General features: G+C 41.8%; 1 protein-coding gene across 2 annotated transcripts in view; it reads right to left on the reverse strand.

The window, feature by feature from the left end:
- Nucleotides 1-13,654, reverse strand: part of WDR37 (WD repeat domain 37) — a 40,276-nt gene that overhangs the window by 17,534 nt on the left and 9,088 nt on the right. For both annotated transcript variants that reach the window (XM_082192474.1, XM_082192475.1), the window contains 6 exons: nt 9,101-9,236; nt 6,988-7,059; nt 5,680-5,724; nt 3,713-3,789; nt 2,146-2,383; nt 276-417 (listed from right to left, as the gene is read on the reverse strand). In XM_082192474.1, the coding sequence (XP_082048600.1) occupies nt 276-417; nt 2,146-2,383; nt 3,713-3,789; nt 5,680-5,724; nt 6,988-7,059; nt 9,101-9,236 (710 nt within the window). The remainder of the gene's footprint in view (nt 1-275; nt 418-2,145; nt 2,384-3,712; nt 3,790-5,679; nt 5,725-6,987; nt 7,060-9,100; nt 9,237-13,654) is intronic.

Raw genomic sequence — 13,654 nt, forward strand, 5'->3', positions numbered from 1 at the left:
AGAAAAAGCTGGAAGAATGGCTTAATGGCAAGTGAAGGATGACAACTGGATACTGAATAAGAAATGATGCAGCTATGGGAAGAAATGATGGACATATGTTTGCAACAGGAGAGGGAAACCTGATTTTAAGAAACTGCATTAAAGTAATTCGGTTCGATTTGAAATAATTTGGAAAAATAATAAATATAATTATAAAAAAGAAAAAGTATCTTGTACAAGTAGCCCAGCGCAACCAGCCTCCCGCTTAAAAACTTTAAGAAACTGCTGTCACTTACTCTGTATGGCCCTGAAAGACATTCACAGAATGGATAGAAGGGTCTCTGAAATCCCACAGACGGAAAGTCGTGTCTCGTGAGGAGGTCACCACAAGACGTTGGGTGGGATGCGTGCAACAATGTGTAAGTTCTTGGTCATGTCCTACAACCACAGATGAAAATATTAAGGCATTGAGAATGCATGACCTTTCAATTCCACAAACACTGAGGAGGAAAAACATCAGACACAATTCTTATGCTTTGGTGGCAAAAAGGTGGGTTAGAATTTTACTACCTACTCCAGATTCCTGGGCCATCATCGCTAACATAGATTACCGTATTTTTCACTCTATAACACGCACTCAACCATAACACGCACGTAGTTTTTAGAGGAGGAAAATCCGTAGGCATGCCACCCGTAGGCATTCCCTCCATAACACGCACAGACATTTCCCCTTACTTTTTAGGAGGAAAAAAGTGAGTGTTATGGTGCAAAAAATACGGTAGACTCTTCGTTTCATCTAAAGGAATGCATTTAAGAGCGTATAGATCCAAGATTTTACCATTCCTCGGCAATACTGAATACAGTTTACTCTACAAAGATCTGCTAAGCACCAAAACAAAAACAGACAGCCTGACTCCTTGATTAACCATGCAGAGATAAGAAGGGCCAGGAAGGTACTCTGAATGGGGAAATACCACCTGGCCAACAAGCCGCTAAACTATCTTGGTGTGCCTTTTTCAAAAGTTCAGGGTTCATGTTTGAGGCATATACACTAGAAAATTCTGCATCTAAAGTAGTGCCTGACTTGTTGAAAAGCTGTGACCAGAAATGTCAGACAAGTTAGTCTGCTCTTTGCTTGTTGACTTATTTGTGGCTTAGACAAATTGTCGTCAAAGCTGATTTGCAGCAGCTGTTTACATTGACTGAATATAAAATTTAAGGCCTATGCTTAGAGCTGCAAAATCACAGGGCTGCAAGGAGCCGCAAATCATCTAGTTCATCCCTCTACTTTAGGTACACACTGCAGTTTAATCTCCTACTAATTAACACACTACTGCCACATTATAGCTTGCCACTGGCGACAGAGCAGCTGCACACAAGTTATACCATGCCAAGTGCCTACAGACACAAAATAGTTTAGGAAAAGCAATCTAGATGTCATTGCTCTATAGGGTGAAAGTGGTGAAAAACCCCCGACTAGGTAACTTGGTAATATGACCATATGTAGGAAAGAACCTCTTAATTAAAACTGAACCAAATTCCACAAAACTCTTCATTGGGCAGAAACTGGCCCAATAATCATAACCACATTACACGTTTCATTTCTTATGTCTAGTTAATTGAAGGCTTTGGTTGCACATCTGATGATAATCCATGATATATTAAGCTTCTGTGGCTAGTATAGCAGGTGGAAAATAGCTATAGGAGAAAGCTACATAAGCAGAATGGCCATCTTGGTCCATGTTTTGTGACAAAGATCTCATTTAAAATTTTTAACTGATATACATTTTGTATGAATAAAGCAACAATCTGGCCACTTCTGCTTCACATATCTGTTATTAAAGGCAACTAAGCTGTCTGATCACAACAGAAAAGCAACCCCTTTGTAAACAGTTAAACTGCTAGAAATATATTCTACACCCCCTTGGGAGTCTGTTTTCAGATTGCACACTGACCCTTTGGGAGAAGAGGAACATGGAAGTTCAAAGAAGAAACGGGGCGACACAGAATACAGAGGAATCTCACATTCATAATAAACAATGGGGGTTACTCTTCCTTGCCCGGAAGTTTGAATTTCTAAGTGCCACATTAACAGTGGCAGCCTAGAACCCACAATCAGCCTCTGAAACAAAAGGACAAAAATGAAACTTCTACACAAAGAGGTACCTGTCAGAGAGTGCACCAGTTCAGATGTCTCCACATCATACAGGTTTGCTGTTCTATCCCATGAAGCTGTCACAGCTTGCTTCCCTCCAACTAGCCAATCAGCTGCTATGACTACACCTTGGTGGCTTTTTAGGAAAGTTAAAGGAGCCCGGATGGTGGGACAATCACTAGAACCATCTCCATCTCCTTCAGGTTCATCTTTATCAGAGAACTCAACTTCATCTTCTCCAGACATTTGCTGTTAATTTTGAAAATATTTAACATGTATTAAAACTGCTCAAGTTGAAAGTGGCTTCCATGATCCGTAATGCGGGATTAATCTATCACAAACACAAGGGTTTCTGCTATCGGGATTCCCACTGTGCAATATAATGCCCAAAGCAGGTAATCTGGGAGAGAGCTAGTGAGTCAGATTCCATGAGGCAAAGGATAGCTGAGCTGTTGAGAGTGTCCCTATTAGCATAGTCTCAACAACAAAAGAGGAGGAGATACTTAAAGAAGACATGGGATATAGGAAGTAAAGTTCAATGATGAGTGATATTTAAAGGTAAAGGGACCCCTGAGCATTAGGTCCAGTCGTGACCGATTCTGGGGTTGCGGCGCTCATCTCGGTTTATTGGCCGAGGGAGCCAGCATACAGCTTCCAGGTCATGTGGCCAGCATGACTAAGCTGCTTCTGGCGAACCAGAGCAGCACATGGAAACACCGTTTACCTTCCCGCCGGAGCGGTACCTATTTATCTACTTGCACTTTGATGTGCTTTCGAACTGCTAGGTTGACAGGGACCAAGCAACAGGAGTTCACCCCGTCGCGGGGATTCGAACTGCCCACCTTCTGATCTGCAAGTCCTAGGCTCTGTGGTTTAACCCACAGCGCCACCCACGTCCCTCGAGTGATATTTACTCCCACGTAAATAAATGAAAATATTCTCTCTTTTCAGATTGTCAATTTGTTTGGGGCCTTTTGAGATAAATTTGCACAACAGCAGTAGGGTTTTTTAAAATGTCTTCTGAAGTAGGTATGAGGAAGCTGTGGCCCTCTTGGTGTTGTCAACATATTTTCCTTGAAGATCTTATGCAAATCTTGATTAAACATTGTTTTCATACAGTCATGCCCTGCAGTAGTATAGTGATGGGCATGTCCACCTCTGCTGCATGAGAAACTGACTGCAAGCAACATAGATGGTGGATGAACTACAGAGTGGCTGTGAATGCTAAGGGAGCATTATCAACAGTGCCTGTTAGTAGGGTTAACGCCGAGTTTCTAGTGGCAGAGATAACATGCCAACTAGCTTCCACTGAAGCTATCATTAACAGCCACCTGAGCAGAGCTGCAGGGTGAGGCCAAAGGACTTTATGACACAGTCCACCTAGACGATGGTGCACCAAAAACATGTAACAGCAGTGGAAAATGTAATCAGCAAAATGCTAAGTGGGGAAAAAATAATCACAAATTGTTTTAAAAGGTGCATATTCTCAAATAGATTAATATACTATTGCAAAGTTTTAAAATGCAGCATAAAACTTTTCTTCAATATCCAGCATCAAATTGGAGTTAAATCACTTACATTACAGTCTGCGGTAGGCTGAGGTGTGGGCAACTGCACCATGTACCTCCAGATATGAGCTGTCTGATCTCCTGAAGCTGCAGAGAAAGTTGAAAGAATATGGAAATATAGTAGATAATTCAGATGTCACACTCCCGATACTCTAAACTAGCCTTTCTCAACCTGTGGGTCCCCAGATGTTATTGAACTACAACTCCCATCACCCCTAGCTAGCAAGGCCAGAGCTCAGGGATGATGGGAGTTGTAGTCCAACAACATCTGGGGACCCAAAGGTTGAGAACCGCTGCTCTAAACTATGGTACAGAGGATTTGGAACAAGTTGTGAGTTAGAGTGCTTCCTGTCCCACCAGTCTCCTTTCCTTTTCTGCAGTCCTTGATGCAAAACCTCTTGGTTTCCTCAAACCATGGTTTACCCTAATGTATGAACAGGCAAACAGTTTTAAGCAATCTCTCCAAACTGAAGTTTTAAACAATGGTTTGATCCTAGTTTACAAAACTGGCTTGCTCAAACTATAATTTGCTGGTTTGCACATCAAGGTCAAATGGTGTTTGAGGAACCCAGGTAAGAGGTGGGAGAAGGAAAGTTTGAACTTGTTCTCACTGCTTCAAACCAAAGAGGATCAGTGTTAAGGTCATTGCATTTTTACCATTTTGGCTCAAATGCCTAAGTTACTTATGCATAAATAATACTTACTTTTGAACAAATACTGCTGCTGACCACTTAGTTAACATTCAGCCTAAATTAAATGTTTCATTATTTGGGGACTATACAATGTTCAATTAAGCAAAGAGAATGAAGCCAGCATGTTCAATTTACACACACACACACACACACACACACACATTTTAACATCTAGTCATACATATAAATAATTTGCACTTATTGAGAGGATTTTTTGGTAAACCACTTGGAAGTTTTATTTACAGTTAAGAGGCTATACAAGTTTTATATAAACAAACAAATAAACATTCACCCCCTCCTCAGTATCAGTCTTTCTTGCTGCTGCATCCCAATGCAAGTTTTAATGTGTGTGCAAGTTCAGGAAAGCTTCCAACATCCCTTCCCTCCCTCCTTAATGGCATTGTAAACAATTTTATGTCGTCTATGTGGTCAAGAAATAATTGCATCACTCCCTAGGAGGTAGGGTACGGGATGACCTGTAAATGCCTATAATACACACAGATTACAGAATTTTCCTTTTTGACCCCAAAGTTAATTACCTTTAAGTCAACAGATAAAACTGCAAGCACCCCATCTCTCATACACAGGCTTATTTAAATAGAGCATGGCCAAAGAAAAGAGAAATAAAACCTTTTTAAGGTGAGTGAGTCAGGACAACAGAAGCTCTGGAGAAGATGCTCAGAAGTAGAGCACACATTTTTATTCCCAGGTACAATCTCAGACATCTCCAAGCAGGATGGGGAAAAATTTCTGTTTGTAACCCAGAGAGCCAACGATATTCCATGCAGAGTAGACAACAATGAGTTAGGTGAACTGATGAAGCGGAATGGAGGGGGGATTCGGTAAAGACAATACATCTTCACATGGCACAAAGCTAAACTGTGGGATTCGCTGCAATGAGACATGGTGACAGCCACCAAGTTAGATGGCTTTAAAGGGAATTAGACAAATTCATGGAGGACCAGGCCATCAATAGCTAATAGTCATGATAGCTATATGCTACCTACAAAATCACAAGCACTGGAAAGGGCTATTGTCCTCATGCCCCACTTGTGGGCTTCCCGGCACTCTGGGAACAAGCTACTGGGTTAAATAGGCCTTTAGTGTTATCCAACAGGGCTGCTCTTAGGATGTGAATAGTCCGACTTGGTATTAGGCAGCTTCCTATACAGTACTAACCTGACAGAGGTAATCAGCAAACACACACATGAAGCAAGTGGTAAACGACTATTCATTCCTAAGGGTATTGTGAATATTATTCTGTGAGCCCAAGATAATTACATACCTGTAAGAGCCACTTGTTCCGTCGGATGAAACTTTATGGAATTTACTGTTTTTAAGAAAAACAACACCACAATTATTATGACCAACCAATCCACAGGACGGCCACACTGTACATGTAGCTAAACTTAGGGGCAGGGGGCACATCTGGACCTCCACTGTGATTTAAGATCTGTTCAGTGGTTTGTGGGAGGGCTGGGATGTACTGTAGTCATTTCAGAACCTAGGAGTTAAAATACATGCTTGCAGTTTGATCAGTGTCTAGTGTCATTGTGGGGTGAGGAATAACTTAAAGATAGAACTCTGGTGATTCTAGTGATATCCCAGAAGCAAGAGGACTAATGGTGGGGAATGTTCTTGTAGAAAATTCCAGAGAAAAGATTTCCAGCAAGAAGAATGGTGCATGTCAGATCCAGTAAGAGGTATTCTACAAACTATGCAAACTGAGTTAGCACAATTCCAGATTTTTCTGCTTCAACACTGCAAGGGAAGGAGAGGGGAAATGATCCCTCATGCAAAAAAATGCAACAACAGAAAAAGAACTCCCCATATCCAATTTAGCTAGCACATTAATGGAAACAGACTGAGTGCACTAGCTCACTATAAGCAGTGACTTTTTTACATGGAGCATTCAGAAACCTGATGTCTCCCACTTGCATTCTGAAGTGGTTCTGTTCAGAATTCTATCATCTCAGTCTGTGTAATGGGTAAAATAAATATGATTGTGAGAATTTCAATAGAGTTACACAAGAACTATCAAGTTTGAAATCTGAAAGCACATTTAGCAACCAAACATTTATATTGTTATTTCTTGCTTGCTCCATTGCATTTTATGGAAATGTTCAAATTATAACCACTGTGTTTCACGTTTTTCCTTTGACTACTAATATGCTTCTCTTTGATTCAAACCATCTTAAGAAACTAGGTTGAATCCCACGGTGCACTTACATTCATCAAAGGGACACCTTCACCAATGAAAGAGGAGGAAATGTTCCTCATCCTTCTCCCCTTCTCCCCAAAAATATCTCCTGGGGGGTGGGTTTGAGAAAGCCTACAGAATATGGTGAAAGGTGGCACAAAGGAATGCAATGGGGAAAGGGGAAATTGGCAGAAATTAGTGGAAGCCTCTGCCATACAAAACACTTTTCTGCAAATTGAAGAACTCCTTCAGTTCGCAGAAGGGAACAATTGGATTCAACCCAGTGGCTTTTGCATACTAAAACCATACATCTATACATGCCATTGCAGGAAGAAATTATACATAAAGTTATTTTTCTGACATTCCTGTTTAACAGCAGGGATTTCATCTCACCTGATCCAGCATGCCCACCATATTTCACAAGGCACTTCCCTGTTTCTATGCTCCAAAGCAAAGCAGTGTGATCTGTCAGAATTAAAAAGGAAGGAAAATGAAAGAAAAATGCTTTAATTTAGGCAACGGAGGCTCTGCAGAATTATAGTGACAGGTAACAAAGCATACGGCTACCGGTGAGACACGTGCTAGCAAAGTATGCCCCTGTATGTTGAGCTTGACAACAAAGGGAGTTGGAAGTTGTACATACAGTTATAAGTCAAAGAAAATGCATTTCAGGGGAGTCCTGTTCCTGTGGCTCTCAGTAGGAAGAAAACCTCTACATTGAATGGAGGCAGTTTGTAGTTCAGGCTCGTTCACACACGCATGCCCATTATTTGATTTCTCCTTGCCTCAATACTCACAGCAGAATGCCTACTGGCTGCACAGAAAAACACTGATTTTGAAGTGTCCTAACTTCCCTGTGCTGTTCTACCTATGATGGCTTATTCACACATGAAAAGCCGTACTCGGGGTTTCCAATTACACAGAAAGCCTTAAGTACAGCAGGATCTCTGCTGCACACATTCATTCCCCAATGTCTGGGACACTAGAAGACTGCAAGTATGGTAAAGGGGGCATGTGGAAGAGGAAGGGGACGTTTCCCTCCCTGCTCATGGGGGCTGGGGGGGGGGGGAGAGAAAAAACAAAGGCCTGAACCACCACCCAATTCTGCAGTCATCAAGTGATGAGCATGCATGTCTGAAGCAGCCTTAGTGAATTCGGAGGTGTTGGCGAGGAAGTTAGCTGTACTTTCTTGACCAAGTGCAGGTCTCCAATTTCTCTGAATCATACCCTCCTGCTCTCTTTGATGTCCAGCAGGTGGTGCTAGCGTATCTCAAATTCCTCATTTATCCTCTCTTTCAAAGATAAAAAGTTATATTGCCCTTATATGCACGTTTACGGCCCCTGGCTCAAATAGCTGCCAGCATATTTCAAATTCTATGGGATTATCACTAGTCCCAATACAAGAAGTGTCCTTAGCAGGATAAACTTTCAGCAATGGAAGCACAGATAAGTCTTAAAACGGATAACAGAAATTAGGTCATATTTCTAAAGTTTGGTTTGGGGTCAATAGTGGGTAGGCAAAGAAAAGGAGCTGGAAGAAATAAAGAAGAGAATGTAACAAGAGGAACCTGACACCTGCATAGCATCTGCATTTAGATGTCCACTACCACTTCCTACTGTTCCCACTTAAAACCTGAGTTACACTATTTTTGTGATATTTTGCTTAGCCTAATAAAGATACTGTCCCAGGGTATGACTTGAAGTCACTTGAGGCCACCACCTTGCTGAAGCTAAGCAGGTCTGAGTCTGGTTAGTGCCTGGATGGGAGACCTCCTGGGAATGACGCTGCTTGCTACCCTGGGTTGCATGATGGAAGAAAGGTGGGATGTCAGAATGTAAAATAAATACAGATTTTTAAAATGGGGCAAAGCAGCTACCTTTACTTTTTGTGTAAATGTTCTCAGTAAAACCACACTTAAGAGAGATGAATAGCAAAACAAAAAAGTATAAATGCAACAAAAAAAACAGATCAAAACCATAATGGGGCCATATATAGGATTTGATTAACACAAAAGTCAAATGCTAGTCTGAAAGCATGCCCTGATTTGGAACAGTGTTTCCCAAACTTGGGTCTCCAGCTGTTTTTGGACTACAACTCCCATCATTCCTAGATAGCAGGACCAGTGGTCAGGGATGCTGGGAATTGTAGTCCAAAAACAGCTGGAGGCCCAAGTTTGGGAAACACTGGTTTAGAGTAATGAGAGCGGTCTCTTTCAGTCTTGGGGGGGGGGGGACACCAAAGCTAGGGTGGTGGTGAGAGTTTCTCCACATGTGTACAGTTTGGTTGGAGAAGATCTGGCCCCACTGACTGAAGAATCCAATAGGTAACCCTCTGAATCACAAACATGCTGGTTTGCATCTGATATAGGCAGGGCTAAGGGTCTAAATATGGGGCAGGACCTGAGGCCACCCATGAGTCATTAGTTGGCCATGTTTGGTTTAGTGCGCCCTTTAAGATAGTACACCCTCATAAATAGCAATGGAGACAAAAAATAAAGAGTATTACCGGCAGATGCTGTCCCCAGCACCAATGGCTGAGTTTTCGTGACACTGACATCCCAAATCCCATCCCGATGACCAATATACTCTTTCACCAGCTGGCAAATGGCTCTAGACGTCGTAGTTTTGAAACTAGATACAATCTAAGGAGAGCAAGAGCAGATATGAGACAAGAAGAGAAGTACAATTGTTTATTATCCGGCTCACAAATGCACAACATAAAAGCCATTAATACATTTAACTGTAGCACATTTTATGGATGCATAAGCTCTAGGATGTTCTCTCCTAAAAAATAATGGGACCAAATTTGTCCTGTGTCAAATCAGGACACTGTACTGTGCGCGCCAGAGCAGAATTTGGCCCAGTGTAAGCATTTTAGGAGGTCATAATGCAGCAAACTCTCAGATTTTCCTTTCATCTCTCCTGATAAACAGGTCGGTATAATCTGAGGAGCACTTAGCTTTTCTTCCGTCTATGTTTTATATATGCCATACAAGTCTGTTTCTTAAATTCAGCTGGCCAAAAATGGGTAAGGTGCGGGAGAAGGAAAGAGCTGTGTAAAGATCTAAAGCTAAGAGCCATTTGAAATGGCAAAATAAAGAGATAAATCAGCTGGTTTTAACAGTACACTGGAAATAACAATTAACCTGGAAGCACAGCCCAGTTCCTTTTGCATGTTAATGAAACATCCTTCCCAAGAAACAAAACAAAAAGGAAAAATTGACAACACAAGGGAAAACTAGGTGGGGGGGAGGGAAGCAACTAATGTTTAGAGATGAATCCCTCTGCTTGCCTGTTCTGATTAAATGCCTTTGGGGGGGAATGGTGAAAAACTTTTTTGAATTTCAATTGCTACATTAAAAAACAGTGAAGAGGAAAAAAGGAAATAATAGTTCACCACCCCACCCACCCCCAACCTGTGGGCAGAGAATTTTTGGTACTATTTGTATCAAAGAAAGAGCTATGTGCTTAAACGCATAATTATGTGTCTTGATTTTAGTAAATGCTGGGAGTTCGGGTCAAAGGTAGAAGAAGCCACAGGAGACAGAAAGGAAAGTACAGAAATATGTATTGGACCAGAGGCCTAGGGACTTTGTCATACCCTTTTAAAAGGTTCCTAGCATGGCCTGCAGCTCCCCAACCACTTTTCACAGGAGTTGCTGAACCATAATTCAGGGTCAGGAAGCAATGCCCCCAAGATACAAAGGCTGGTCCACCAATGGCTGCCCCTGCATAGCAGCACAGCATGAGACTCTCCTGGAGTTAATTTAAACCCACAGAGCAGGCTTCAAGAAGTGTGGTGTGTGTGTCAAATGTGCAGGTCTGCTTGTTTGCAGCTAAGGGGGAGAGGAATGGATTAGGGAGAAGACCTGGACAAGGATGTGACTGACAGAACGGGAGGGAGTGGCAGCTGCTTTGACAAGCAAGAGGACTTTGGGAGGTCCTCAGTGACATACGGGGAAGGGAACTTATATGGAGCAGAGTTAGGGATGAACGGGGTGCTGATGAAGGGGCTGCGGCAGAGGAGATGTGAAGGATAGCACGCTGGGGTTTGATGGCAAGATGTACTTACAGACCCTACTTTTGCACCCATGCACATTAAAACTAATGATTTTGCGAAAAGTTTTAAGGGTGTTCAGTACCCCTGGCGGAAGATAAAAGCCTAAATGAAGATCCCATGATGCCGATTGAAGTCTCTGATGTCTAAAAAGGTTGGTTTATGTTACACTAATACTTCTAATATTCCCCACCAACAAACTACACCTGCTGCAAAGCAGGGATAGGAAGCAGGCTTGGATTTCCAAAATAAATAGCAATATCTACTCAAGATGTCAGCTTTCGGGAGGAAACATACCCAGTGCTTTAAACTGGAAAGTATTTCATAGGACTTGGGTTTCCTGATCTCTCACCATCCTGCTCTTCCTTCTCTGGGCAGTGCCCTCCTTAAAATGTTGCTCCCAGAACTGGACACAGCCTGAGCAGTGCAGAATTTAGCTGGGAGCAGGAGCACAATCGGCGGGCAAGAGTGGGCACTTGCTTCCAATGGAGGGTAAGTAGGCAGGCTGACTGCACTGCCAGACAACTGAGAGAAGTGGAGAGGGAAGCTAAGAAGGGAAGCACCTCACCTGGTGCAGCCTACCTCCTTTTCTCATTCACACATTGTGGACACAACACCTGCACAGTGGCTTCTAGCAACAGTGCAGCAAAGAGCATCATATACATAGCTTCTACTATTCCCCCATGAATTATTTAACCTGCTTGGATGTGTTCATATTATTAGACTGGTTTTTGTGGGGGGTTGTTTGATCTAGTTCTGTTTTATTGCGTATTATTTTGGGGGGTGTTATCTGAACCATTCTGGGATCTTCTATATTTAAAAGAAGCCTCCACTGTTGCGCTAAACCATGGTTTAGCTTAGCATTACGTGCAAACTTAGGTCAATGTTTTTAGGTGCATTTCTAAGAGCTGTTTTCAAACAGAAAGAAAACATGGCAAGCAAGCGTTTCAAAACATGTGAGTTATTCCAGTATACTTGGAAAGTTGGACTCCTTACTGAGGATATAATATATTCAAAGAGGTGAGCTCCCTTCTGAGCATAGGTTTGTTTATTGCTACACTCATGTATTTTCCTCAACAGGAAATTTACAGTGAAGCCAGTTCTATCCATGTCTAAGCCAGAGTTCAATGGAACCTACCATCAGGGAAGTGTATATACTATTTATTATGTATATACGCCTTCTGAACTATTTCAGATTATTAAAATCATTAAGAGAATTAAAATGCATGATGGGAGGCTACTATATTAAACTTTTTAATTAAAAAAAATAAGAACTCCAGAAGCAGTCTTAAAATTACAAGTAGTTATATAAAGTATTTGGTAATCAGAGTCTAGTTAAGCCAAAATCCTGGATGCAACATGTACCATCTTGTAAGCAAGAGGTCGATTATTTCCAATTCTGTTATTACAAATAAGGCCCTAAGCTTGTTCAGTGATTAAAAAACAAAAGAAAAAGATGTTCTAACCATATACTAAATTAAATTCAGGGGGGAAAGAAAACAGGAAGGACTAGAAGAAGACTGCAATGCTATGGGTAGTGAAAGTATTCCATTTTTTCCCCTCTTTATTAATCTTTATAATGATGAAATGAGACCTAGATGGAATCATAATTAAGTGGTTAATGAGCAGAATTGTTTCAAAGCAAGTAGAAGCAATAATTACTATGGATGCATTGAAAAGGAAACAGGTTAATTCTTGCAGAACTAGGTAAAGATTAGTACTTGAACCATAGTGTGGAATTAATCATAAAATTTTCAAGGCAGTATTAAAATGCAGTTGTCAGACTTAATAAATGTCTTCAAACAAAATGGAGTTACGCATGAGAAGTGGAACAGTAGAATTACAGCAACAGGACTCCGATACCTCTCAACTGTTAAATAAGAAGTGGGGAAGAGTCCAACTAGGCTCCTGCACCCACCTCACCTCACAGAAGGAAATGAATTATGGGAAGATTTCATAAGTTCTTTAAACTTCTGAGGAAACTAAATATTCTAACGCTTTTGAATTCTAAGAAGCAAAAGTACTCAAGCATACATATAACCTCACAGCTTGTTATATATATATTTTTTGGGGGGGAGACATTTACATTATTTCTTCCTGCCTTTTTGGCTGCTTTATTTCAGTTGGGAGAGTCCTCCTGCCCTACTCTACAGAATTCTACTAATCTGTTACGGATATGGAAAGTATGCTAAGCTAGAAAGGCAATTTATTTTCAAATCCGATCCATTAAAGTGAAGTACAACCAAAAGAAAGAAACAAAAACCTGGTACAGTATTGGGATGACTGCAGGTCCTCATATAAGGAGTAGGGTCTATCTCCAATTGATACTCCTTGTCTGAGGATCCTGCCCTTTGCTTTCCTGCAAACCTACCCTGCTACTCAGTAGCACGTGCCACCAGCAGTTGTTCTAACGGCTGCTAGCCTCAGTAAGAGCATGTATTCCCATTTGTTTCCATGTCTGTTATGCATGGCAATCACGTTCCAAGCATAGATGTCCGTTTCCTTCTCCCAGACCACCCAGCGTATTGATTAGCAATCATTTCTTACTACTTATGCTGCTGTATGCCCCACCCAGGTGTCAGTGGAGCAGGACATATCGCTCCCAAGCACTGCAGAACTGGCCCAAGGCCACAGCACATGGGATCACCTTCTATGGAGTGCTAGTTAGTCAGTTGCTAGGCAGGCTTCCAGTTTAGTAGCATGGGATGTACTATCGCTGCCTGCCAGTTAGTAATGGGCTTGGTTCTCATGCAGACAGATGGGACAAGAGAGGGAATGGTTGAGCCATCCCGATTATGGCAGATGTGGCATCTATTGTGGTGAGAGCAAAATAAAATAATGAATCATGTGGAATATTAGGTGAAGAGCAGTTCTAGTTGCGGCTCTTATGGGATCTTCAGTAGCAATCAGCAGTGCTTGCGAAGGGGGAACCAACTCATCCTAGTCCCACTGCTGCCATAAGCGTCTTTGGCTGGCATACCTTTCCCCTGTTATCCCCATCGT

Source organism: Podarcis vaucheri (genome assembly GCF_965113315.1).
Source record: "Podarcis vaucheri genome assembly, chromosome: 12".
Classification (NCBI taxonomy): domain Eukaryota; kingdom Metazoa; phylum Chordata; class Lepidosauria; order Squamata; family Lacertidae; genus Podarcis; species Podarcis vaucheri.